Below are 22,712 nucleotides of genomic sequence, written 5' to 3' on the forward strand. Positions count from 1 at the left end.
AACTTGCAAGAAACTTTAAGGAGGAGAGTTTTTCCTCACACCCTGATAAAGGATAATGTTACTCAACTAACTCCGAATTAAATGAAGGAATTTTTATTGGTGCATGGTATCAACCATCATCGCACTACTCTTTATAATCCCCAAGCTAATGGCATTATGGAATGGATGAACCGCATGGTCAAGGGTACCATTTAGTTTTAATAACTCTGTTTTTATTGATGTTATAATGCAGAGCCAACAAAAACAATACAGTTCATAGTAATATCAGACATCACAGATATGTTCTCTGAGGACAGAGTACATACAAAGTCAGAAATGTGTATCAACAGCAGCCAAAGCAGTAATGTTTCCCCTCAGCCTCCCCTACTGGATAATATCCTTATTTAACCAATCCATATGTACACTATAAGTACCAGAGTTTCAACATAGCCACAGTTTGTTGTCACCATTGTATTTAACATGTGCAATCCATCAGTTAATCATCAGCGTCTGTGCTCCAGTCAGAGCTTAAATCCTCTGTGACAGTGAAACGTTCCAACAAACTTCCCCATGCGATCAGGTCAATTAGTGCCCCCTCATCCCTGTGTGTTATCCGCATATGTCATTCTTCTGCAGCTCCCCATTCCAGCATATCTCGTATCCAGCAATGAATGGATGGGCTCCTGCCGCTCATCCAGCTTATGGCCACCATGCGTCCTAGCCAGCACTAGAGCTAGTTGTGCTAGTCTGTATGAGATTCTCCTTCCCCGTGGTCTCTTTACCACGCCTAAGAGGCATGTCAACGGCGTTGCATCAAAGCCTAAACCCGTGACCTCCTCAACCTTCCCAGCCACCTCCTACCAAAACTGCTTCACCTCCCTACAGGACCAAGCCAGATGTAGAAAAGAGGCACCAAATTCGCCAAATCTAGGACACCCGACTTCTCTAGTTGGGTCAATTTTGTTGAGACGATCAGGTGTGATGTATATACGGTGTACACAATTGAAATGTAGATGCTCAAATCTATTATTGCATGAGACTGTGTGCACCAGCGACAGGGCCATAGCCCAATCAGTATCCTCCATTGGATTCCCTAGTTACCGCTCCCAAGCCCTCCGCGCGACACAGACCACACCTGGTATATAACCCCCAAAGAGATCTATAAAATAAGGTAATTAAATTATTCTCAACACCCCAATTTATCAGCCCATTCAACACCTTCGAAGACAGTGGGGCAGCTGGGAAATCACACCAGATCTCCTGCACCACACTCTGCATCTTGGCATACTGCAGGAATTGACCCGGTCCCAAACCAAACGTGTTTTGTGCTTCCTGAAAGGACATAAACCCCCCATTGGGGTATAAGTCCCTCGCTACAAGACATCCCCGCTCTCCAGCTTTCCATAGACATGAGGTTATCCATATTTGAAAGGGAGCCAAGTCCCATATTTCCAGTTCCCTATCAAAGGGAGCACGTCAAATCACTTTCTTAACAGCTTGCTCCCAGATCTATGTAGTACTTGTAACCAGATATCGGACAGCTGTTTCTGACCGACCACCTTTCATCAGTATGTGTGTTAACCCTCCATTTAGTAGATCGCTCTGTAGTGTGGACAGCGCCACTATACTATGATGCCAGGCCCACACCAATAAGATCAGCAAACTGTCTAAACGATTAAAGAGAAATGATGTGGGTGATCTGTCCCACCCAAATGCCCCAGGGGGCCAATTCCTCACGCAGCCATACTGCTAGTGATTCCACCACTAAGGCGAAAAGGAGCGGTGAAAGTGGACACCCTTGTCTGGCTCCCCTACCAACTACCCAGGATTCTGACAGTTCCCCTCCCACCTGAACACATACTGAGGGTGCAGTATAAAGCAAGCGAAACCACGCACAGAATTTGGGGCCAAACCCCATTCCCCGCAGTACCGCAAGTAGACAGCCCCACTCCACTGTATCAAAGGCCTTTTCTAGGTCCAAGGATGCTAGTGCCAATTCGTTCTCCACATAGGGTACCATTTAGTTAGCTGTGCAAAGTGGGTCTGATGTGAGTGAGGCAGTTCAAGATTTTGTGTGCACACATCTCACCACTAAAAATAGGGTGCTTTGCAAATCTCCTTTTCAGTGGATAAGAGGTAGCAAAGCAAAGACCAAATTGGTTCAAGGCTGGTTGAAGAGCAGTGATAAACCAATGCAATGCTGGGGTACAAAGTGTCAAATATTCAGGTTGGTGATTGAGTGAAAGTGAAAGATGGACATTTAGGAAGAGGACTGTTTAAGTTTAGAGGTCTGTTTAGTGTCAAGCAAGTCTCTGATTGCTATGTGGTTCTGGATAATGGTCATAAGTGGAACAGACGCAGAGTAGCTTTGTAACAGAAATGAAGGAATTGTGAAAAGGCTGAAGTGGATAATTATGAGGGTGTCACTGGGTACGTCAGTGAGGACACGAAGGCAGCCGGGTATGAGTTCAGGTGAGTTTTATTATTTATTTTTGTGGTGGTTTGGGGTACAAGTTACATATGCTGTACTGTTCAAACGTCTTCTGGCATCGGCTGGACTTCAGTTCTCCTTTCTTTTCCCTCCTTCTTCCAGGGCTCCCAGGAGGCGCAAGTGGGGAAACACAAGATAAAGTATCGGTAAGTTCCTTTCCTACTTCTCTGGTTCTTCCCTGTTCTCTGTCTTACTCCTTTTCCCTATTTTCTATCTCTGTTGTCTGATGGATTTTCTTTATTTTCTTTTCCCCTCTGTCTCCTATTTCTCTCATCTGTTTTTCATTGCCGGTTCCTGGGATAACAGTCTGTCTTTCTATCTCTCTCTTCACAACTTCCTGTTGTACTGGTTTGTTTATTTTCCTTGAACCTCTTTGGATATCCTTCTTCTCTATCTTTATTAGTCTCTAGGTTCTTTATCTCTCTCTGACCTCTTTTTATTGCTTTCTGTCTCTCGTATGCTCTTCCTCTTTTCTGTTGGCTTCTTTTCTATTCTCTTTTTGACCCTTTTCTATGGTTGTTGCATCCTTGTTTATTCTCTCCCACTCCCCTCTTCCCCTTTATGTCCTTCCCGCTTCCCCTCCCAGCCACTCTTGTTTTCCCCTTAATCTGTAATATGGATGCACCTGGGTTGTCCACGCTTCTCCTGAAGCGTGGCTGGAAACTTCGCGGTGCACCTCCCGCGCCGCTGTTGGAGCTGTGGATCCCTCCAGGGCACTTTCTGTCCGTTTCCCATGGCCGCTTGATACCTGGATCTTCACCGGTTTGCTGAAGCAGCCGTCCGTCTTCTTCTCCCGTCACTCCTGCTTCTTCCACTCTCTCTCTTCTCCCAGCCGAGGTTTCCTATTCTTCTTGTTTCCTGGGCACGCCAACCGTCTGCCGCTGTCCTGTTATCCCCAGAAGTTCAAGGGGATTGGATGCCACGCTTTCTCTTTCCGGGTTGGAGGCGGCAGCGTCAGCCCATGCCACCTCCTCGGACGGGCCTGACAGCATCGGCCCGTCACAGAGGGGTGTAGTGAATTTATGCTAGTAAGAGATGATGATGTGTCTAGTTCTAATTCCATGTGAGGTCAGGTAGGTGGCAGTTCTGAAGTGGGGGAGTGTGAAAAGAAAGTTGGTGATAGAAGAACGATGGAAAGTGAGAGAAGGGGTTGTCGTATACAGAGAGAAAGAAAATCTCCCATTTACATGCAGGACTAAGTGAGGGAATTTGCATCACAGGTTTTCCAATATAAGTGCTAGTATTTGCCATCCTGTTATCTCTTGAAAAAATGAATATGCATGTCCTGTTATTTATTGTGATAGTTATTATGCATGATGTGTTCCAATGTTAAAGTTACAGTTTAATCTACTCCTACACGAAGGGTACTTTATTGTAATTGTAATAGTATTTATATAGCGCTTACTACCCCTGACGAGGCAACGAAGCGCTTTTCGGTGAGTAGCACGCCACTCCGGAACCCAAAAGGAATTAGTGGTGGATTAGTATTAGGGAACTATGAGTACAGTTTAGTATTATTATGAGTTATTTTAAGCTGCAGATAAGTGAGTTTGTTAGTTGGATTGACTGGAGTAATGGGGGGATGGAGGAGGGAAGAATCCAGAAGTGTTAATTGGGAGTTTATGGAAATAGGATTTAGGCAGGGGATGAGTAAAGGGGGGATGGAGGAGGGAAGAGACTGTGGAAAGGGTTGGGGAGATCATAGTAGCAGGGTGAGATAAATGAGGGAGAATTTAGTAGGGTTGTTAGGGAGATCATGCTAGTAAAGTGAGGTTTGGGTGAGTTAGATGTGGAAGAGGAGGGAAGAGCTTAGGTAGGGTTATTTAGGAGATGAAAGTAGTAGAATGGATTTGGGATGAGTCAGAGTGGGAATGGAGGATAGATTGATAGAGACATGACATATGGTGTTGGGTAGACAAAGTGTGATATAAAATGAGAGCAGGGATTCATAAGTATCTAATATAACAACTTATCTAGGAGGTATGCAATGACATATGAACAGGTTAAGCATAGAATAACATACATATATATATATATATATATATATATATATATATATATATATATATACATATATATATATATATATATATACACACACACACACATACATACACACGACTACACACACATATGCACACATATATGTACATACATATACTTATTTAAACCATGAGTAAATACACATTAGTTAAACAGGTTTAAAAGAGTATGTATGTAGTTTATTGTTATGACATGGTAGCAATACATATTTTCTAAAGAACTATATATAACTAGAATGTACACATAATCAGATAAAAAATATTTATCAACATAGGTATATGCAGTCCGTAGCTGTTTGAATATGGTGGTTATGAAGGAAAGAGCCAACTCTTGAATAGTTTTCTGAAGACAAGATAGTTATCCGTGGCTCTTATAGTTGGGGTAATGAATTCTATAGTTTGACTGCTTGAACGGAGAAGGATGTACCACCTATAGTCTTTTTCTTGTATGGTGGTGTTCTAAGGCGGGGTGCCAATCTTGAGCGGAGGTTTCTTTGTTGAATGTATTTGGTTATTTTGTTCTGATAAAAAGTGGTCCTGTTCCATCTATAGCTTTGTGGGTGATACAAAGTAGCTTGAAGGAACATCTTCTGGCAACGGTGTCAACATCAGGGCAGTGCGCGCTCTACGGGCGACTAGAATGCAAAAATCCAGCACTCTCAAGATAACGTAATTTATGCATTGTGCTGATATGCTGTTGTTTAACCTTTTGCTTTGCAGAGTTTAATCCTGAAGACTTATGTTCAAGGTGCATATAAATACTGTTCATTTGCAATGTACTGCTGCAGGCTTTCAGAGTGTGTCAGAGTGTGGTCCCCTTTCCAGGGCCTTCTAGAAGCTTTCCCTGCAGCATGCCTGGGTGTGGTTTGTAGGCTGGGCCAAGACTCTATATAAGGGAACCAGCTCAGCTCCACGTGCTCACTATTCAGAGGTCCTGGTGCAGAGTAGCAGCAACTTCCTGAGCTCCTGTTCCGGAGGCCTACTTTGATTTTCCAGGCCTCGCCCTTTCACTTTGCTGGGTGATTCTTGATCAGGGCAGTAAGACGGAGGTCGGGCTGGGCCCCCTATCCCGTTCTCGAAGGATTTTGAGTTCTTGGGCCTAATTAGCATGATAAATCTATTTTGCTCTTGTGCGTGTGAAAGTGCGCTTGATGTTTAATGACATTTACATACTGGCATTTGAATCGGCTAGTCGCGCAATTCTTTACTCAAGTACAAATCTTGATATTCATTGTGCGCAACCATTTCATGGCATTTACAAGGTTGCATTCGAATCTCCAAGATGCGCAATTCATTTCCTGTGCTTAATTCATGTTATTCATTGTACGCTACCATTTCTTGGCATTCATATGGTGGTATTCGAATCGTCAAGAGGCGCGATTCATTTCCTGTGCTTAATTCATGTTATTCGTTGTACGCTACCATTTCTTGGCATTCACATGGTGGCTTTCAAATTGGCAAGACGTGCAATTCATTTCTTGTGTTTAGTTCATGATATTCAGTGTGAGCTACCATTTCTTGGCAATCACATGGTGGCCTTCGAATCGGCAAGAAGCGCAATTAATTTCTTGTGTCTAATTCATGATATTCATTGTGTGTTACCATTTCATGGCATTCACATGGTGGTATTCGAATCGGCAAGACGCGCAATTCATTTCCTCTGCTTAATTCATGATATTCACTGTGCGCTACCATTTCTTGGCATTCACATGGTGGCTTACGAATCATCAAGATGCGCAATTCATTCCTTGTGTTAAAATTCATGATTCATTTCTTGGTATTCACTTGGTGGCCTTCGAAACGGCAAGATGCGCGATTCATCTCTTGCGTTTAATTCATGATATTCATTGTGTGTTACCACTTCATGGCATTTACTTGGTGACCTTCGAATCGGCAAGACGCGCAATTCATTTCTCGTGCCTAACTCATGTTATTCATTGTTCACAATCTTTTCATGGCATTTATAAACATTTGTGGAAATCTGCAGTTCATGTTTCTGCATTTTGAGAAAACTAAAGTATTAGAATTCTAGATGTTATATTGTATGTGCATAATAAGTCCATCTAATACAATTCATATAATCTTAAAGAAACCTTTCAGATTATTTCCTGGTCCTCATGCAAAGACTATTCTTGAATTTGCCCTGGTTAACCCATCACAATCCTGAGGTTAATTGGGCAGAACGAAAGGTCATGTTCTCATCATTGCTATGTAAAGAACAATGCCTCCAAAAGTCTCAAGTACCAAAAGTTTGCAACTCTTATATAGCCACTCCCCCGGAGAAAGAAGTTAAATTGCCCAAGCAGTATTCATCCTATGAAGATGTATTCGATGAGAAAGAAGCAGAAAACTTACCTCCTCATAGATCTTATGACTGTCAAATTGATCTAGTTCCAGGTGCGATACTCCCCAACTGTCGTGTATATGCCCTGACAGAACATGAAAATCAACATTTACGATAGTATCTAGATAAATTCTTGGAGAATGGTTTCATTCGCCCTTCTAAGTCTCCTGCAGCTTCTCCTTTGTTTTTTGTTCCGAAGGCGAATGGAGAACTTCGAACTTGTATCAACTATAGGGGATTGAACAAAGTCACCATCAAGAATAAATATCCTTTGCCCCTAATTCCGGTCTTGCTGGAACAAGTAAAGAAAGCAAAAATCTACACAAAGCTTGATCTTCGAGGTGCTTATCATTTGGTCAGAATGAGAGAGGGCAACGAATGGAAAACAGCGTTCAAGACAAGATATGGCCTCTTTGAATACACCGTCATGCCTTTGGTCTGTGTAATGCTCCAGCAGCATTTCAATTTTTCTTGAATGATGTTCTTAGAGAGTACCTCGACATATTTGCCATAGTCTACATCAATGACATTTTGATCTACTCAGACAATGAAAATGAACATGTACAACATGTCAAGAAAATTCTTGCAGCCCTTCGAAAGCACCATTTATATTGCAAACTAACCAAGTGTGAGTTTCATGTTACCACAGTTGAGTTTTTAGGGGTTATCCTTACCCCTCAAGGTATGGTGATGGCAGAAAAGAAAGTAAAGGCTGTATCTGATTGGCCCACCCCAAAGACTGTTCATGATGTACAATGTTTCCTGGGGTTTGCAAATTTTTACCGGAGGTTAATAAATCATTTCTCCCAGACTGTGGCTCCAATCACTAAGCTATTAAGAAAGAAAGAAAAATGTGTATGGTCCCCAGAAGCTGACCAAGCCTTTTCAACTTTGAAGGAAGCTTTCTCCACTGCCCCAGTCCTGACTCATCCTGATGCGGACCGTCCCTTCATAGTGGAAGCTGATGCTTCAGATGTGGCAATAGGTGCAGTCTTGTCACAACGAAACAAAGACACTGGCCAACTTCATCCCGTAGCTTACATGTCTCGGAAATTGAACTAAGCCGAACAGAACTATGTCATTGCTGAAAAAGAGCTTCTGGCGATTTGTGACGCATTTAAAGAATGGAGACATCATTTGCTGGGTGCCAAATACACTGTCACAGTATATACTGATCATCGCAATCTCCAGTTCATGAGTTCAGCCAGACTTTTGACTCCTCAGCAATTACGCCGGATGCTGTTTTTTGCCGAATTCGATTTTGTGGTAACTTTCCGTCCTGGTAAAGACAATCGCAAAGCGGATGCCTTGTCCCGCCAAGAGTCTACCACATTGCCTGCAGTTCAAACCTCCAGAGCTATCATTGCTCCAGACACAGTCCCATGTATCATAAAAACTGAAGATTTCTTTGAAGACATCCGTAATTCTTTCAGTGTTGAGAAATGGCAGACATGGGCCCAAGCAGATCCCAAAAGGTCAATCAAGCAAAGATTACCTTTTCATGACGCTCATTTGTTTGTGCCCACTACCAAACTTTGCAAGATAGTATTTCATTGGTTACATGTTATACCTACGGCAGGTCATCCAGGTACTCCTAAAACTCTTGAATTAATCCAACGCTATTTTTGGTTGCCTACCCTGACAAAAGATGTTAATAGAATGGTGAACAACTGCGAAGTCTGTGCATTAAAACTAGTCATTCAAAACCGAAAGGGTTGTTACATCCACTCCCAACTCCAAGTCGTCCTTGGGAGCACATTTCTTTAGACTTTATTACAGGTCTTCAAGTAATCCTGGTGGTAGTAGATAGTCTCACGAAATATGGACATTTCATTGCCTGTAAGAAATTGCCCACCTCCAGTGAACTGGCAACTATTTTACTGAATAGAGTGGTTCGTTATCATGGACTGCCAATAGTGATCCTCTCCGATCGAGGGTCGCAATTTGCCTCTAATTTCTGGAAGACATGGTGCAAAACACTTCAAGTGACATCCACACTATCTACTAACCACCATCCTCAAACAGATGGTCAAACGGAGAGACTAAATCAGACCTTGAAGCAATACATGCGTGCTTACGCAGAAAAGGCACTTCATTCTTGGACTTCAATGCTCTGGTTAGCTGAGTTAGCTTACAATAACTCATTCCACACTTCTACTGGCGTTACACCCTTTTTTGGCTTGTTTGGTTATCATTATGACACCTTGCCCATCACTATCCCTCAAGAAAGTTCTCTTACACCAGCTGTGTCAGAAACCATTCAACATCTTCATCAAACCCAGAAATTGATTCAACAGCATTTAGAAAAGGCCAAACAAAAATACAAAAAGCATTATGACAAGAAACATTGTGAGGGACCGCAGTATCAACCAGGTGATAAAGTATGGCTTTCTACAAAACATATAGACTTCAAGAAGAAGCACATGTTCAACCCTAAATTCATAGGTCCTTACACTGTTTTTCAGCAAATCAATTCTGTGACCTATAAACTGCAATTGCCAAGATCATTACGGATTCATCCAGTTTTACACACTTCCCTCTTGAAAAGGGCAATCCAGAAGGTCCGCCCTCATCCAGCTCCAGTTCTAGTACAAGGGGAAGTAGAGTACGAAGTCAAGAAGGTGTTGGATTCCAAACTGAGAGGGCGTAATCTATGGTACTTAATCTCATGGAAAGGTTATGGCCCTGAAAGTAACTCATGGGTTTCCGCATCTGATATTCATGCTCCAGTACTTGTGAGGTGTTTTCATCGTCCCAATCCAGACAAACCAGGCCCTAGAGCGCGTCTGGGAGAGGGGAGTACTGTCAACATCAGGGCAGTGCGCGCTCTACGGGCGACTAGAATGCAAAAATCCAGCACTCTCAAGATAACGTAATTTATGCATTGTGCTGATATGCTGTTGTTTAACCTTTTGCACTGCAGAGTTTAATCCTGAAGCCTTATGTTCGAGGTGCATATAAATACTGTTCATTTGCAATGTACTGCTGCAGGCTTTCAGAGTGTGTCAGGGTGTGGTCCCCCTTTCCAGGGCCTTCTAGAAGCTTTCCCTGCAGCATGCCTGGGTGTGGTTTGTGGGCTGGGCCAAGACTCTATATAAGGGAGCCAGCCCAGCTTCACGTGCTCACTATTCAGAGGTCTCGGTGCAGAGTAGTAGCAACTTCCTGAGCTCCTGTTCCGGAGGCCTACTTTGATTTTCCAGGACTCGCCCTTTCACTTTGCTGGGTGATTCTTGATTAGGGTGGTAAGACTGAGGTCGGGCTGGGCACCCGAATCCGTTCTCGAAGGACTTCGAGTTCTTGGGCCTAATTAGTATGATAAATCTATTTTGCTCTTGTGCGTGTGAAAGTGCGCTTGATGTTTAATGACATTTACGTGCTGGCATTTGAATCGGCTAGTCGCACGATTCTTTACTCAAGTACAAATCTTGATATTCATTGTACGCAACCATTTTATGGCATTTACAAGGTTGCATTCGAATCAGCAAGACGCGCAATTCATTTCCTGTGCTTAATTCATGTTATTCATTGTACGCTACCATTTCTTGGCATTCATATGGTGGTATTCGAATCGGCAAGAGGCAAGATTAATTTCCTGTGCTTAATTCATGTTATTCATTGTACGCTACAATTTCTTGGCATTCACATGGTGGCTTTCGAAACGGCAAGACGCGCGATTCATTTCTTGTGTTTAGTTCATGATATTCAGTGCGAGCTACCATTTCTTGGCATTCACATGGTGGCCTTCGAATCGGCAAGAAGCGCAATTCATTTCTTGTGTCTAATTCATGATATTCATTGTGCGTTACCATTTCATGGCATTCACATGGTGGTATTCGAATCGGCAAGACGCGCAATTCATTTCCTCCGTTTAATTCATGATATTCAGTGTGCGCTACCATTTCTTGGTATTCACATGGTGGCTTACAAATCGGCAAGACACGCGATTCATTCCTTGTGTTAAAATTCATGATATTCAATGTGTGTTACCATTTCTTGGTATTCACTTGGTGGCCTTCGAATCGGCAAGACACGCGATTCATCTCTTGCGTTTAATTCATGATATTCATTGTGTGTTACAACTTCATGGCATTTACTTGGTGACCTTCGAATCGGCAAGACGTGCGATTCATTTCTCGTGCCTAACTCATGTTATTCATTGTGCACAATCATTTCATAGCATTTATAAACCTTTGTGGAAATCTGCAATGTGTGCAATTCATGTTCCTGCATTTTAAGAAAACTAAAGTGTTAGAATTCTAGATGTTATATTGTATGTGCATAATAAGTCCATCTAATACAATTCATATAATCTTAAAGAAACCTTTCAGATTATTTCCTGGTCCTCATGCAAAGACTATTCTTGAATTTGAAAGTGTAATGTCAGAAGGTTCTGATGTTTCTAATCCATGTGTAACATTTCATTGAGTGGTTCATTAGAAAATGGTACTAATCTTTCTTGATTCCCTCACAGGTATCCAGACATCTTGAGGCCTAGTTATTTAAGTTCATGCTTAAGTTATCCATGTTTCCAATATGACAATACTTAGAGTCATAGCCTAGTAAAGATTAATATGGTATAATCTTGATATTGTGTGTTTTTACCTTTTGCTTCCTACAGGTCTCCTTCCCAGCTGTTCCCTACCTAATCCCCTTTTCCCCACTTGGACTCTCTTAGACTCTGTGACATTCTAATCAGAGTATTGGAGCTGTCTTGTGGTGGACTTGTTGGGAACGTGCACAGACCCCGAGGATCTGGTGACTCTGACAAACGGGTAACCAGTGTAGTGCTCTCAAGGCAGGGGAGATGTGGGCTTGTAGCTTTACATGTAATAGTTGCCTGGCTTCAGAGTTCTGAATATGTTGTAGTTTTTTCATAGATAGAGATGATCCATGGTAGCGGCCATTGGCATAATCCAGTTTGGATAGTACAAGCGAGATAGTAGCTTGTACCTTGTGTGGAAATCCGAGGTGGGGGAAGATGCATCGTAGAGCCTTCAAGGTGATGACGATTGTTCGTGCTAATTTGTCCACTTGGCCATTCATTGTTTTTCCAAGGTTTTTAACTTCCTTGGATATTTTCAGGAGGTGGTCCGAGATCATCAGGCCAGGCGCACAGTGGGTCATAATTTTTCCAGTCACCACATATGAGTGTTTCTGTTTTGGAGGCATTTAGTTTGATATGGCTCAAAGTCATCCTCTGATCAATGGCTCTGAGGCAACAGAAGATTAGTGAGCTTTCAATGTTTTTGGGGCATTCTAATTTAAGTAGTATTTGTGTGTCATCTGCATAGTTGTAGCATGTGAGATGAAAATCATTGATCAGTTCTATTAATGATATCATGTAGATGTTGAAAAGCAAAGGTGAGGTGATTGATCCTTAGGGGACCCCTGCTTTTATGAGGTGGGGTTCGGATGAGAAGAGGGCGAATAGATGATATTAGTTCTTTTTTGAAGGTAGGATATAATCCACTCGAGAGCAGTTCCTTCTATGCCGGCTTCGTGGTGTCTTTGAATTAGGGTGTCATGGTCAACCGTATCAAAGGCAGCCGAGAGGTCCAAGAGAAGTAGTGCAGCAGTTTGGAAGTCTGAAAGTATAGAATTGTCTTTGAGGAATTGTGACAGCTGGGTGAATGCTGCTCTTTCTATCAGTTTGCCCAGGAAAGGTCCATTTGTAATTGGTCTGTAGTTGTTGGGGTCTTGCGGGTCTAGGTTTGTTTTCTTTAATAATGGTCGTATGTATGCCTTTTTTAGGTCTACAGGAAAAGTTCCTGTAGTTAAAGAGTTGTTGATGATTCTTCTTACAGGGGTGGCAGCAGAAGTAGATAAAAGAATGCTCATGAAGATGTGTGGAGGGCAAGGGTCAGAAGGGCAACCGGAAGGTCTGGTTGCTTTGACCAAATCCATAAATTCACCTTGTGATATTAGTTTGAAGGACTGTAGAGGCTGGGTTGGTTTATTCTTAGAGGGTATTTTAGGAAAGGGGTTGGTGCTGATGGTTTTCTTCTGTTTACAGAGCTGTTTCTTCTTTATTTAAAGCAAAGTTCCTTTACATCTGCTCATTTCTCTCCATGCCAAAATATACCGTTGCTTTTTTTCATTTGAGAAAATAGAATTATCAAAATGTTTCCATGATTATGTTTGAAAAAAATTCCCTGTAAATTGAACTAGTTTTGAGAATTCAAATAAGTTGTTAGTCGGTTTAGCCAATGATTTATTACGTGTTTGCAACAGGTATATAGTGACAATGCCCTCCCCGGAAAGCCTCTCCTTGAATTCCTTAGCCAGGCTTCTGGAAATTCCTTTATAGTCCCAAGTACCTCCACTCTTGCATTTCACATGGTAATATATTTAAACCTTCTAATTCAATGTTATTTCATATAGTGTTGCTAGAATTATACAGTTTTGAAATTTTCTGGTGGTTCCTAGTAAAGTTACCAGATACTACCAATATGCAATTTAGACACACCACAGTTCGAGACGCCCATAAAATGATTTGAGTTCAGATAAATAATTTTTTAGAAATAATGGATCGGACAAGATCAATAAATTAAAAGAATTCCACAAATCACCTATTATTTCCTGTACTTCATTCTGATTCATTGCCGGCTTTGGTGCTCTGTCTTTTGAAGACGATGATTTTGCTCCAGTCAGGCTATGCGTGGCCATGTACTCATGGGTGTGAAGAGCTTGCATTAAATCATTGATAAACTTTTGCGGTTTACTCTTGTTACAAAGTGCTATTTGCCATTTTTCAATCTTGAACTGAAATATAAAAAATACATTGTCAAGTATGTTACAACTATTGTAGATATCGTAAATGCGAAAAGCAATGTTTTACTGTGTGCAAGTACAGTCTAAAATCCAAACACTTACTTTTAATAACTTTGATCAACTTTTATTCAACTAACTGAAAATAAAATGCCAAACTGGTACAACACATTAATGTTCGAGGTTGCTCAGGCATCTTATATAGACGATATTCAAAGTTAGTTTTAAAAGGATTAAAGAGTTGATCTAGAGAGCATTTTTCACCTGCATTGAGAACAAGCCCTGGCAAAGCCAAAAGTTCTCACCTACACGAGAGCTATTAGCTTTGTCAGTGTCTTCTAGCCATGTTGTACAGCAGCGCAGCCAGTGCTTAATTTGTGCCTGTTGTTTCCGGTGCTGAGCACCAGCACTTATTTCTGAGGGCCGGTGCTTAGTTTTCTGTCTCAAGCATTTACTGCGAGCAAAAGACATGTGGGAAAGATGCTGGAAGAGAAAAATGAAAAAGCGTCAGAAAGGGGAAAAGCAGGAAGCTACAAGAGTGAGCTGAAGGGGCAGGGAGTGGCTATAAATGGACTGAAGAGGCCCGAGGTGGCTTCAGGATCACACTGCCTCAGTATTATGTGCTCGCACTTTTAATTGCAGCAGCCGCATGTTTAAGAGGAGGACTTTGAGTACGGCACCTTTTTATGTACAAATTAAGAACTGGGCGCAGCTGCATGTCTGAAATTAATAAAAACGTTCTAGAACTCAGACAGTGCTTGCCGTGTCATATTAAATGCTTTCTTGCAGGACGGGAGAGGGAAAACAGGAAAATTGGAGGGAGGTGTCACAAGCAACAAACATGCAGGAGCGGGGCAGGAGGGAAGGGGCAAACAACAACAACACTGGTGAGAGAGGCGGCAACAACAATGCAGGATGGAGTGAGAGGGAGGGGTCAAGTAACAACAATGTTGGAGGGAAGAGGCAAGCAGCAACAATGTCGGAAGGGACAGGGGCGAGTGTGAACAATGCCCACAGCTGAGGGAGGGAATGGACAAGCATGCAGCAACTAAGGAGGAGGCAGGAGGGACAGCGCAAGGAAGCAATAACGTGGTTGGGGGTGGGTGATTTGGCGCAAGCAAGCAACGATACAAGAGGTGGGTAGAAGGGACAAAGCAAGGAAGCAACAACACAGGATGGGGTGGGTCGGTATGGTGCAAGCAACAACACAGGAGGGTGTGGGCGTGGTGGGAAAAGCGACAATGTGAGAGGCAGCCTTAGTTAGAGAGCCAATGTATTTCTTTAACAGAAACTTGGAAACATTATAATAAAACGTCTATTTTAGACCATTTCAGAATCCCACCTGTGCTGCATGTGATCAGCTATATGGAAAATGTACCTGCAGCGTCAGTGCTGGGAAAAGCACAGGATAATTAGGTAAGATCTATAAGCCGAGTCCTTGATTAAATCTATGATCTGCAATATTTCGAAATAAAGTGTTTTTTTAAAATATTATACTGCATATATTAAAAACAACAGGATAACAGTTCCCGAATTAAACCAAAGTCCAAGTGTATTTTTGAAAAAGTAGACTTCAGTATAAATAGTGTGCACGATGCCATTTATATATTAGTTGCAAACTTCCCAACTTGTTTCAGTTACTTCCAACCTTAATAAAATAATCTTGTTAGTAATGAACAGAGTCCATGAAGCGGGCGCTAGTCATTTGAGTGTTGTTTAAGAATTGTATTTCTATGAACGACCAAGCACCATCAGCACCACAAAATACGTATACAGTTCAATTGAGAAATGCATGGGCGATCCGTTGCTAGCTCTTGAAAAGCAGCTAACCCATAGTCACTTCAGTATGTCTCGGGTCTAAGCAGTGGTAATCAGCTCATGTAACCTGAACACCCTGGGCTAATGTGATCCCTTTTCAGATGTGGTGCAGGTCACAATAGCGTATAGTAGTAAGGTAGAAAAGAAGAGTGAATGTATGTGTCAGTCTTGTAGTTCTTTCTAATTGTTCCTTGGTGCAGATGTTACTAAAGTTAGCATCATGATGACATTATCTTCAAGCCTCACCATAGCTGGGCAAGAAACTCATATTCATTTGGGTGTTCTTGGTAATGACGTTGCCAGGTTCAAACCTCACCGTTGTAACATATGAAATCAATATTCCTATTACAGTTTTGTTTCTAAGTTTCAGTATCTACAAGAACATGAGTTTTTGAATTCTATTTTTGTGTATAATACATGTATCTCTAACAAGTATTCCAACGTATTGTCATTGCGGGCAACACGTACTTTGAATAAGTTACACACACGGACTGATTTGCAGTTGTATAATTCTTCAAAATTTCATGTTTGGTTCCGTTGATTTTTTTAGGGAAGAATTGGTGTATCATCGTACACTATATAGGTGCTGAATACTGTAGGCTTTGGGGTAAAGACATGTAAGGTACTTTGTGGGGGTGGGGGTGAGCCATGTATCAATGTTAAAGGGTGCAGCGAGGTTATGAGTTACGGGCGTTTGCTGTGTCAGCTGCAAAGTGTATTGTGGAAAGAGGATTGAGGATCACAGGCTGTTGGAGTGTGGTTATAAGTGCCATCACTGGACCTATCCAGCAAGTAAAATCCAACTATAATGGACATTAAGCAGTGCTGATTGCACCCCTTGATAAAACATGGATTATGGCACTTCTTTAAATTGCCAGTCTTGCTGTTCACGCTTAGGGGTCATAACAGGAACGGCCACAAAACTTTTTTTAAACCTTTATTTTGCATTTGAACACATCAAGCAACCAATACAGCATGTAGTGTGTGTTAAAGAGTGGGAATACCATATCACGCTTCACACTGGAGGAATCGCCAGGACCCTCACAGAGAAATTAACATCACAAGTCTACATACATATCGTGGACACTAATACCCCCAAAAGCCCCACTTGGTAATGTCAACTCTCTTACTCAATAATGCTTTGTGTACCATCACGTCTCCAGATCTCTGAGGTTTGAGTCTATGTCTAGGTCTTCACGCTCATTGAAAGAGTCCAGCATTGCCCCCCAACATGCCAAGTCCTCTCATCTGTTGTTCCTCTACAACTCCCTACTCCAGAACATCCTAAACCCATAAGACCTCACTTGGGATCGGGGACCCCATCCACTCAATAGCTACCCTTTCCTTAGCAAGAACAGTGCTAACTGCAGAAGCTGATATGGGATCTTGTGTCTTCTGGGTTTCACCACCATACCCAAGAGGAAAGCACTGGGTGTCATAGGGATGGTGATTCCCACCGCTTCCTCAATGCGTGGCACCACCACCTCCCAGAAACCACGCAGCCGTGCACAGTGCAATGCAAGTAGTATGAATGAGGCACCCTCCTCCCCAGAACGTGCACACCCAGCGACCCTGTCAGGGTCAAGAATATTGAGCTGGGCCGGTGTTATGTATGCTATGTATGTGTGGTGCAAGTACTTAAAGTGAAATAGTTGAAATCGGTTGTTACAGGACACCATCGTAACCAGGCTGCATGCATGACTCCAATTCTAATCCTCAATGGCTTCCCCCAAATCTATTTCCCATGTTATTTTCACTTTGTATACATTCTTTATCATGTGCTCCTGAAGAGATTTTTTAGAACACGGAGATTAGTGTCTGCCTTTTCCCCATCAGAGCAGCCCCCCCCCAGTGTCTGAGATGGTGGTAGGACCACTGGGTATGAGTGATAGAGTTCCTTTGCGGTGTTTTCTAATTTGTCAAACTGCAGGAAATGGTTCATCCTACATTAAAGGGGTCCAGTGCTTCCTTAAATGTGAAAAAGACCTCTCCCAGGAATAAATCTCCAGCAAGAGGCATCTACCCTTTCTCCACCTCTCCACTGACCTATCAAGGTCGATAGAGTGAAAGGGTTCTAGGACCTGTATGCGGAATTCCCTGACAAGCTGTGCCCTGCATAACACTTTATTTCCCACTGTTTCCCACATCTGTGCAGTATGGCGGACCAGGTACGGTATTGGAACATCTCCCGACCTTCTCTTATTAATATGTGCGGTAATGTGTCATTACCTGTCATACCTTGCAGGATCCGTTTCTCCCAGTTGTCGATATCTGTCGTCCATCTGGAGACATGCTGCAGGGGTGCTGCAAAATAATAAAGTAATATGTCCGGAATGGCCAAACCTCCCTCCTCCATATTCCTTTTCAAAATAGGTAGAGCCACCCTGCTCAATTTCCCTGCCCATACCAAGGAGATTAGGAGGCTATTTGCCATGTAGAGGGAAAAAAGTGCATTTTGTACTAGGTATAAACACCGTGGGGGGAAGACCATTTTAGCAACAGCAGTTCTCCCCATGACCGACAGGGGAAGCATGTCCCAGAATTCATCCAACTTGGCTAGACTCCGTAGGAGGCTGGCCTGGCTTATATTGGGTACCTTATGGTACTTACACCTTGTGCCATGTCCAGTTATCCCTTATTAGTAGATTCGTAGTGTTCTAGCAGCTTAGGCAGATAGAGGTAGCTATAGCAGAGCAGCTTAGGCTGAACTAGGAGACATGCAAAGCTCCTACTATACCACTTATATCATCTAGGTACTATATCATAAGAAAGACAATACCCAGGGTTACTAAAAATAAAGGTTCTTTATTTTAGTGACAATGTGCCAAAAATATCTCAGAGGATAAACTCCCTTAGGAGGTAAGTAAAATACACAAAATATACACACAAACCAAAATCAGGTAAGTAAAACAGTCAGGAAGTAGTGCAAACACTGTAGAATACAATAGGATGCAATAGGCCTAGGGGCAACACAAACCGTATACTAAGAAAGTGAAATGCGAACCACGAATGGACCCCTAAGCTAGTGTAGGGTGTACAGGATCGCTGGGAGTGTAAGAAAACCCTAAGGGTGCCCAAAATACCCCACCCCAAGACCCTGGATAGTAGGAGTAAAGTACTACTATTTCCCCAGAAACACACTAGAATTGTGATTTTGCAGAGACCATAACAGACTGCAAAGCACTGAAGATGGATTCCTGGACCTGAAGACCTGCAAAGGAAGGGGACCAAGTCCAAGAGTCGTGAAAGTGTCCAGGGGGGGCAGGAGCCCACTAAACCCTGAAGGAAGGTGCAAAATGGCTGCCTCCGGATGGAAGAAGCTAAAGATTCTGCAACAACGAAAGGTGCTAGGAACTTCTCCTTCGTGCAGAAGATGTCCCACGGAATGCTGGAAGATGTAGAGTTGTTTCTTTGGCAAAAGACCACAAACAAGCCTGCTAGCTGCAAACGTCGCAGTTGAAGAAAAGGGTGCTGCCCAGGCCCAGGAAGGACCAGGATGTTGCCACTTGGGAGGGGAGACAGAGGGAGCCCTCAGCAACATAGAGAGCCCACGCACAAGAAGGAAGCACCCGCAGAAGTCCTTGAACATGGGTTCAAGAAGACTGAGCATGGCAGTCGTCTCAACACTACAAAAGAGGGTCCCACGAAGCCGGAGGTCAACTCAGAGAGTTGAGCAATGCAGGACGGAGTGCTGGGGATCTGGGCTTGGCTGTGCACCAAGGATTCCTTGGAAAGGTGCACAAAAGCCCTAGCAGCTGCAGTTCACCCGGTACACAGGATTACTGTCTGGAGAGGGGAGGCAAGGACTTACCTCCTCCAAATTTGGACAGTTGGACCACTGAACAGTCTGGGTCACTTGGGTCCACCACCTGTGTTCCAGGGGCCATGCTCGTCAGGATGAGAGGAGACCCAGAGTACCGGTGACGCTGAAGTTTTTGGTGCCTGCTGGAGCAGGGGGAAGATTCTGTCAACCCACAGGAGATTTCTTCGTGGCTTCCAGTGCAGAATGAAAGCAGGCAGCCCCCAAAGTATGCACCACCAGGAGACAGTTGAGAAATCCGGCAGGATTAGGCACTACAATGTCGCTGATAGTCTTCTTGCTACTTTGTTGCAGCTTTGCAGGTGTCCTGAAGCAGTCAGCGGTCAATCCTTGCCAGAAGTCGAAGAGAGGGGTGCAGAGGAACTCTGGTGAATTCTTGCAAGTCGTTATCTTAGGAAAAGCCTTAGGAGAGACCCTAAATAGCCCTCAGAGGAGGATTGGCCACCTAGTCAGGTAAGCACCTATCAGGAGGGGTCTCTGACGTCACCTGATGGCACTGGCCACTCAGAGGCCTCAAGAGTGCCCTCACACCTCTGTATTCAAGATGGCAGAGGTGTGGGACACACTGGGCACCACCCCTAGGGTGGTCAAGGACAGGGGAGTGGTCAGTCCCCTTTCCTTTGTCCAGTTTTGCACCAGAGCAGGGACTGGGGGTTCCCTGAAACGGCGTAGACTGGCTTATGCAGGGAGGGCACCATCTATGCCCTTCAAAGCATTTCCAGAGGCTGGGGGAGGCTACTCCTCCCCAGCCTTTAACACCTATTTCCAAAGGGAGAGGGTGTAACACCCCCATTTCAGAGGAAATTCTTTGTTCTGCTTTCCTAGGACTGGGCTGCCCAGACCCCAGGAGGGCGGAACCCTGTCTGTGGGTTGGCATGGGATTGGCACCCCAATACCGGATTTGGCATGGGGGACAATTCCATGATCTTAGATATGTTACATGGCCATATTCAGAGTTACCATTGCGAAGCTACATATAGGTATTGACCTATATGTAGTGCACGCGTGTAATGGTGTCCCCGCACTCCCAAAGTCCGTGGAAATGGCCCTGAACTATGTGGGGGCACCTTTGCTAGTGCAATGGTGCCCTCACACTTAGTGACTTTGCATCTAACCTTCAGCAAGTGAAGGCTAGACATATAGGTGACTTATAAGTTACTTAAGTGTAGTGAAAATGGCTGTGGAATAACTCGTGCATTATTTCACTCGTGCTGCAGTGGCAGTCCTGCGTAAGATTTGTCTGAGCTCTGTATGAGTAGCAAAAGAAATGCTGCAGCCCCTAGGGATCTCCTGGAACCCCAATACCCTGTGTACCTAGGTACCGTATACTAGGGAATTATAAGGGTGTTCCAGTGTGCCAATTAGAATTGGTGAAAATGGTCACTAGCCTATAGTGACAATTTTAAAGGCAGAGAGAGCATAAGCACTGAGGTTCTGGTTAGCAGAGCCTCAGTGACACTGTTAATCACCACACAGGTACACACATTCAGGCCACAAACTATGAGCATTGGGGTCCTGGCTAACAGGATCCCAGTGAGACAGGCAATAACAAACTTACATACATGTAAAAATGGGGGTAACATGCCAGGCTAGATGGTACTTTCCTACATACTCCACACCACCCTATCTAAGTTTGTGCACTGATGATCTGCCTCCTTTCTAATGACCATAATGCCAAGGTACCAGAAGCTCCCACCTGATGTCCAGAGCAGGCAGCTGTGGCAACATGGCGAGTCTCCCAATGGTGTATAGCAGTGTTTTCCAAATAAACATATGTAGGCCAGACACTTGTCCAAAGTTCTCCAGGTGTCGTAATAGGACATGTATCCCCTCAGTAGGCTAGTGGACATACACCAGTGCATCATCAGCATATATAATGAAATGGTGTGTGTTGATTCTTCCTCCCAAATTCCACAGGGCATCAGCTCCCTATGCAATAGGATGGCAATGAGTTCAGTCTCCAGTGCGAAAAGAAGCATCAAGAGGGGTCATCCCTGTTGGTTGCCCCGCTCCACCTTCCAGGTCTCTGATACTTCCCACCCCATCTTGACACAGGCCATAGGGCTCATGTCGAGCAATGGCACCTAGTCCCAGAAGACTGGACCGAAGTCCATCTTCTTAAACACCATCCTGTGATAGCTCTACCCAACTGTGTTAAACGCTTTCTCAATGTCGAGCGACACAAGTGCCAAATCCTTGTTGGACCCAGCAGTCTCATGTAGTACATGGGTGAGGTGCCTCTGATTAAGGGCTGTGTTATGCGAGGGCATAAAACCACATTAATCTTCAAGGATCAGACCATGGGGTCTATCATTGAGGGATACACACTGTAATGGCTTCACCAGTATTTTGCAGAGAATTTTTACAAAATAATTAATCATAGTGAGAGGTCTGTAGGAGGAGAGATACCCAGGGTCCCCACCAGGCTTTAACATCAGGCATATTATGCCCTCTTGCAAGGCTGGGGTCGGGATTCTGACCCTCTGTGCTTCTGAGAAGACTTCCAGTAATTTCTCCACGATATGTCAGAGTAGGCTTGATAAAAAATTAGCAGGGAAGCCATCCCCTCCCAGAGCCATAGCCCTACTCAAATCCCAGAGTGCAGCTCTACTCTAAGCTCCTCCAGGGTGAGAAGGAATGGCCACAAAACTTTACACTGTATGGATGCAAAATAAAGCGCCATTACGCAATACAAGTACAGCTTATAATTGCCATTCCAGTCTTCCTGGTGTCAAATGTTTTTTTTCATCTTGTTAAACACTCATTACATCAAACACACATTTAGGACCTCTTTGCAGACAGTGAGTCTGTGCTTCAGAATCCCTGGATTTTACTGATGGTTAGGCCTTGTCGTTCAGATCCAATAATGCTATGAAGGCACACTTTGTCCCATGAAGGTGTTAACCAGTGAGGCTGCTGTCTCCACTCCAGGAACCTATACATCTAATCCCTGACCTCTTACCCCCAACCACCATATCTTAAAATCATAGCCTTGTACCCTAAATCCCTAACCTTATACCCAGGCCTTAACCCTATACCCTTAATGCTGCACTCTAACTCTATACCCTTAACATTTAACCCCATAGCCTTCACCCCTTCACTCTATAGCTGTAATCTAACCCTTATTCCTAACCTACTTCTCCTCAGTCCCTATATCTCAAACATGTAACTCTTAACCCAATACCTCAAACCACCAACCCTACTTTCTTAAACCTTAATCTCTACACCATTTACCCATAATCCTGTACCTCAACCCTTAACTCCTAACCTTTAACCTGTATCCTGTATACCTTAAACCTTTAGCTCCGGACCCCAAGCCCTTAACTCTTAATACAGTACCTAAACCATATACCATTAGCCTTTAGTCCAATACCCTAAATCCATATCCTTAACCAATTAAGCCCTGTCACACTGTCCCTACTTTACTATATTTTACAAACATACACTCTA

The 22,712-nt window shown here is 43.5% G+C and overlaps 1 protein-coding gene across 4 annotated transcripts in view; it reads right to left on the minus strand.

Annotated features, from left to right (window-relative positions):
- The window catches only part of BEND6 (BEN domain containing 6), a 310,591-nt gene that overhangs the window by 22,406 nt on the left and 265,473 nt on the right, over positions 1-22,712 (minus strand). For all 4 annotated transcript variants that reach the window (XM_069235770.1, XM_069235768.1, XM_069235769.1 and 1 more), the window contains one exon: positions 13,426-13,618. In XM_069235770.1, the coding sequence (XP_069091871.1) occupies positions 13,426-13,618 (193 nt within the window). The remainder of the gene's footprint in view (positions 1-13,425; positions 13,619-22,712) is intronic.

This window comes from Pleurodeles waltl, chromosome 5 (assembly GCF_031143425.1).
Source record: "Pleurodeles waltl isolate 20211129_DDA chromosome 5, aPleWal1.hap1.20221129, whole genome shotgun sequence".
Lineage (NCBI taxonomy): Eukaryota > Metazoa > Chordata > Amphibia > Caudata > Salamandridae > Pleurodeles > Pleurodeles waltl.